The 6249-nt window shown below is 29.9% G+C and overlaps 1 protein-coding gene across 1 annotated transcript; it reads left to right on the top strand.

The window, feature by feature from the left end:
• The first annotated feature begins 1249 nt into the window (after nt 1-1249).
• Nucleotides 1250-3009, top strand: LOC144837176 (uncharacterized). The gene is made up of 4 exons (XM_078692190.1): nt 1250-1531; nt 1888-1983; nt 2198-2299; nt 2535-3009. The coding sequence occupies exons 1-4, from the start codon at nt 1374-1376 to the stop codon at nt 3007-3009; spliced, it is 831 nt and encodes a 276-aa protein (XP_078548316.1). The 5' UTR covers nt 1250-1373.
• The last annotated feature ends 3240 nt before the right edge of the window (nt 3010-6249 follow it).

The raw sequence follows: 6249 nt of genomic DNA, 5'->3' as shown, positions 1-6249 counted from the left end.
AGAAAAGAAAGAATTGGAAGCTGTAAATACCAAGTAAGTATTAAAAGTATATCAATTCATCTTTCTAACGAATTTGAATAATAATGGAGCTACAATAATCATTTATTAAGCTAGCCCTATATCATTTTCAATACCTTGAACATTTCTATTTCAGGACGATGGAAGAGTTGAAAAATAAAGATGATAAAGTAAAGAAAGTTGGAAATGAAAAGAAAGAGTTAGAAACTGTAAATGCCCAGTAAGTATTGATCAGTTCATCTTTGTAAAAATTTGAATAATAATGAAGCTACAATAACCATTTATTAAGCTAACACTATATCATTTTCAATACCTTGAACATTTCTATTTCAGGATGATGGAAGACTTGAAAAATAAAGATGATGAAGTAAAGAAAGTTATACATGAAAAGAAAGAGTTAGAAGCTGTAAATACCCAGTAAGTATTGATCACTTCATCTTTGTAACATAATTATTTGAAATAATAATGGAGCTACAATAACCATTTATTAAGCTAACACTATATCATTTTCAATACCTTGAACATTTCTATCTCAGAATGATGGAAGACTTGAAAAATAAAGATGATGAAGTAAAGAAAGTTGGACATGAAAAGAAAGAGTTAGAAGCTGTAAATACCTAGTAAGTATTGATCACTTCATCTTTGTAACCTAATTATTTGAATAGTAATGGAGCTACAATAACAATTTATCAAGCTAACACTATATCATTTTTCAACATATTTTCATTTCAGAATGATGGAAGAGTTTAAAAACAAAGGTGATGAAATAAAGAAAGTTGGAAATGAAAGGAAAGAGTTACAGAAAGATTTAGAATGTCTAGAAGCTGTAAATGCCAAGTAAATATTATTGAAATGTTTGCTTTTGTATCTAGGTTTAATAGTAATGGAGCTACAGTTTATTAAGCTAACCATATTTTTGATTTGATAATATTGCAACACCAACATTTTTATCTTAATTTCAGAATGATGGAAGATTCTAGAAACAATAGTGAGGAAATAGAGAAATTGTCAAATGAAAAGAAAAAAGTACAGAAAGAGTTAAAAGCTGTAAATGCCAAGTAAGTATTGAACAGTTTTATCTTTGACAACTTTTACAGTTACTTATTAAGCTAAACCTATTTGTTATTTGATAATTTTTCAACTCATTCAAACATTTTTATTTTTAATTCAGAATGATGGAAGAGTTTAAAAACAAAGATGATGAAGTAAAGAAAGTGTTAAGTGAAAGGAAAGACTTGCAGAAAGAGTTTGAATGTCTAGAAGCTGTAAATGCCAAGTAAATATTCAAAAGTTAAATACTAGGAGCTACAGTAACCATCAATTAAGCTAATGCTTTTTTCAACACATCTAACATTATGTGCAATTGTCAATTCAGGCTGAATGAGAAATATTGCCAACAGAGCAAAGAGAAAAAAGGAATTGAAAAGCTTGTAGAGGAGTTAGAGAAAAAAAATGAGCAGTTGAAGAAAGTTTTGAAAAAGAGAACAGAATTACTTAATGCTACAAACACTAAGTAAGTATAATGTTTTTATTGAAAAAGCTAACCCCATGTTGTGATAATTCACAACATCCAACATGCAAAGGATTTGTTAGCTAAATCAATTGATACCATTGAATAAAAAGCTAACCTGGTATTTATTGATTATATCATTATTATCACAACTTGTTTCCACTATTATTATCGTTATGATTATCTTCAACACCAACAATTTCATCATCATCTTCTCATCATAGTCTTCATTATCAACATTCAATAATAATCATAAATGCAACAATATTGTTGACATCTTTTTCTCAAAGTTTTTGAAATTACATGTTGTGAAAATAAAAAATATATCTTATAACTTATTAAAATATAATTCAAAACAGATATGAAAGTAAATATAAGGAAGCAAAGGAACAACTAAACGAAGCCAAGAAGATGTTAAAGAGTAAACAACGTACAGAAAGTGCAAGAAAACAAGGGTATGTGTAGGGTCCGTACAATAATAACCAAAATAGATCTAACCCTCCAGTCGGAGGGTCAACTAATGAATTTAAAATATTATATTCATAACGATGAGCTGAATTTTTTTTTTAAACTATAGATAAAATGCAAAGGAAATTAGAATAATAACAATTACATGTTAATTACAAGCTAATTCAAAGCAAATCATTCAGGTATTGTTTATTTTTTTAGCTGTGTTGATTGCGATCAAAAAGAAAGAGAATTAGAAAAGCTCAAGAAACTTTTAAAGAATGAAGAGAATAAGGTTATGGAATTGTTTGAAGAAGTTCAAAGGTAGGATTATCTTATATCATCACAAGCCCATAAATAGGATTCTGATGTTGACTTTTTTTTAAACTGAGAATGCTATTGCTTGGCTTCTTCAAGTGTTATGAAAGAGTCTCCTCATTAACAGATAATTATTTTTTATTGTAGGCCTAACAATTTATATAAGCAGGCAATATATTATCTGATATTTCTGTAAACAAAATGGTAATTTATTTAACTTCTTTACTTTAAAAAAAAATAGAATTCAGCTATCGGCTCAAACAGATTCAAACCAAGGAAAAGACAAGACAGATGTATTACTGAGTCTCCTGCCAACCGTGAACGTGATCAACCAGAAGGATCTAAAACCAGTCGACGAGACGAAAACACCAGTGGTCATCGGTCAAGGCGCTTTCGGGGAAGTTTCTCTGATGAGACACAATCCAACCAACTCACTGGTTGCTGTCAAAACCATCTTAAATGGCAGTGCAGATAACATCAAAATAGAGGCTCGCACAATGCAACTATGTTCTGCTCACCCATCATTTTCGTTCATGTTTGGCGTAGTAAGAGATGATTATAACATCATTCAAATTGTCTCTTCATTTGTTGGAGTTGACAGTTCATCTCTTACTCTTAGAAAAGCAATAAAGATTAAATTCGCCAACATGAATAGGAGGTCAATTCTTAACATCCTATTGACAGTATCTGATGGTGTGAAGTTTCTCCACAATTGAACATAATGACATAAAGGCAGAAAACATTCTCCCTTCACATGAAAGTGAAGAATGGATGGGCAAGATTATTGACATGGGTGGAATAACATCACCACTTGTGGAACCACCTGCTGCTGAAGTAACATCAAGCGACATCTTTGCCCTCTGCTTTGTTATTTGTGAAGTAGCCCAGGCATGCCATTGGCAGCAACTTAATGAGTTGGCTGTGAGATGCAAGAAAACTCGACCACCGATTGACGATCTCATCTCTCTTCTATCCAAACTTAATATCTAAAAATAAAACTCTTACCAGTATAACACATTCATTATGTTCAAATTCAATAATCAATATTACATTTTATACTGAATCTCTGTTTTAATCATATTTGCAACTTTCAAAATGTGCAATATTTGGATTGTAATAATTATTTATAGATTTTTATACAAAGAAATGTATTAAAACAATACGGTATATATATTTTTATGGCAAATAAATATTTTGGTGAAACTTTACTAACAAAATGATATCTAAAATGTGTTTGTTGTTCGTTTAGACAATATTGGTAGGCCTACTGCAAATCGTTTCGTTGTAAAAACAGAAAGGGTTGCTTTTCGTGACTGATCCTCGGGAATTATTGTGCAACCTGATACAGAGACAGTGGTAGTGATGACTGGAGCGGTAATAATGCAAGCTGTTTACATGCTCTTTTTTTATCATGTGCTCCAGTAGTGTGTGATATCTTAATAACAGATACCTCTGAAAGCTGTCGGTTTAACGACACATAGGTTTGAGAGATCACACAAGCACGTCGGTTTTAAGTTTGTAAAGTACAGTGCTTATAGTGTGTGATATAACATAAGCCCCTTCTACACCTAGTCTAAGTGTCTGAGTACATTTCCCAAACTGATTCGAAAAAATATTGTCAATACATTCGCTTTTATTTGCACACCTAAACTAAATAAAAGAACGTACTGGCAGTAACCCGAGCTCCGCCTTAATATGTGTTATATAATAATTCGCATAGGATGAGTAAGTATAATAAAAGCACAACACTCTTCCCTGATAAAAGTACTCTGATAAATTATTTAAAAAAGAATAGAATAAAATCATTGATTTGTTTATGCATTTGATTTCGCCATGCAAACCTTCAAACAATTATCATTGATTTTGTTATACATGAAGTATTCCTTCACTTTGAAATATCTGTAAGCCCAAAATGAAAGCAATCCTGGATATGGGACTTTACGAACATAAAAGACGCTGTGAATATTAATCTAGGGTGCACATCATAAATTGACAACATGCATGAGAGGGACATGCACGTTGAACTCTGTCAGTCAGTCGGCAGTTTAAAACATTTCAATGATAACATATGAATTAGTAATTTATAGAATTAAGATGTGAAGTATTGTAATAAAACAACTGCGCTTACGGACCTGAAATCAACAATAAAAATGTGCACATGGTGGTGGTAGTCGAAATTAGATTATGAACGCGCCACTAAAGTATACATTACCAAACTATATATTTTTCATGGTGTATTTTATTTAATAATTTTTTGTTTCTTTGTGAGAGCTTTGTTTTTAATTATGCTCAGAAATAGTGATGTGTGTGCAATAAGTCGCATTTAGCTTTAGATAGAATAAAAAAGTGGACATAAATCGAATGAGAAATACATTTCTGGGGAAACACGATCTAAACACAATTGTTAATAGCAGCTGGTCACTGAAAATCCAAGATACTACTTGTCTATACTACTTTTAACATTTTTGGATCATTTTACTTTAAAAATCAATGCCAACGATGTTTCATAAAATTATTAAATTGTAGCTAATTACATTTGGCTAATACTCGCCATTTAATATTATATTTAATGTTGTCATCTTAAGTTTCCAAACATGTTAGCTAAGCGCTGTACTATTTTTATACTTTTCATTACAGAATGAGCTTGTATGCCCATTGTATCTACACTTAAATGTATTTTCTGTCAGTCCAACATATGTTTCAATTTTGTTAGTGCCATTTCTTGTGACGGTGGCCTGGTATACTACACCACTTGTTAAGCATTTCCCTAAAGGGCAAATCAAATACAAATATATAAACTGAAAGATACACAATCATGATAAATAAGTTAACAAACGTTTCATAACTAATAAAAACATAAAAAAATATGCAGGAAATAATGTAAATATATATATGAGATTCTGTAATTGTTGAATAAAGGTGGTAGTTAACCACAAAAGATAAAAAAAAAATTGTAGCTAATTAATTAGGCAAAACAATCCGTAGTTACATTGAAAAAAATGTTGACCGTTCAGCAGAATCGCCTGGATTTTTTTAGTTGTAATTGAAAATTCTTTAACAAACAGAAACCAATCTAAACAGTTAATGCCAAGTCCTCGTTTTATCATGCAGGATATCCATTTCTGTTTATTTCTTGAAACATTATCTATGTATCTAGTCATATATTATAAATTATGTGAAGTATGGGTTGAGTTATCTTTTTTTTCTACCTTCTTTTCTTTTCACCTCCTTTTTGTTGTCCGATATAACATTTAATAACAATATTGTTGGGACAATGAAATTTCAATTAAATAATTATTGGTAGTTCATGCGTCGCTTAATATAGAAAATAGAGAACTATTGAATGGATAGAAATAAATATATAAATTTCGCAAAAAGTAAAGATGTTTTCTAGTTGTAAACAAATCTAACTGCCAAAGTGATACAAAATCCATGGAATCAAATTAATTAATTCTGAACAGATGAAAATGTTTAAATGCAAATAACATACAATATAGTGTGTCAGGGAATTAGTGTTTTTAGTAGATTATGCTTGAAATTGTTCTCAAAAATATTATTATCAGTTACTGATAATGTATTTAGGCAATCAACAAAATATTAGTTATTTGTCATGGTAATTTTTTTTTCAGTTTTATTGTAATAAATCTAATAAGTATCAGAAATTAAAATATTAATATATGGTAATTTAACATGCCATTTTATTGATAATGTATGTGCCAGAATATTAATATCTTAATCAATTATATTGGCTTAGCAGAAATAAAGCTTACTGTTAATAAAATTCCTGTCACAATAATTAACAATAAAACAATGATGGATTTAAAAACACTTTATCATCATAATTATGTACGTAACCATATTTTGTTTTTAGTATAGTAGACCTAGATTTATTGGTGCTTGCATGTTTGTAATTTAGAAAATATTTTATGATTATTTACGATAAATGTACTTTTATA

The sequence above is a fragment of the Antedon bifida genome, chromosome 3 (genome assembly GCF_963402885.1).
Source record: "Antedon bifida chromosome 3, ecAntBifi1.1, whole genome shotgun sequence".
Classification (NCBI taxonomy): domain Eukaryota; kingdom Metazoa; phylum Echinodermata; class Crinoidea; order Comatulida; family Antedonidae; genus Antedon; species Antedon bifida.
Note: the sequence above shows the minus strand (reverse complement) of the source record. Positions and strands in the feature narration are given on the sequence as shown.

Excerpts from the sequence above, each read along its gene's own strand:
- LOC144837176 (XM_078692190.1), top strand. The coding sequence starts at position 1,374 with ATGTGCAATTGTCAATTCAGGCTGAATGAGAAATATTGCCAACAGAGC. Across the intron at positions 1,984-2,197 it reads GAAAGTGCAAGAAAACAAGG|CTGTGTTGATTGCGATCAAA; the intron begins GTATGTGTAGGG and ends TTATTTTTTTAG. Across the intron at positions 2,300-2,534 it reads TTGTTTGAAGAAGTTCAAAG|AATTCAGCTATCGGCTCAAA; the intron begins GTAGGATTATCT and ends AAAAAAAAATAG.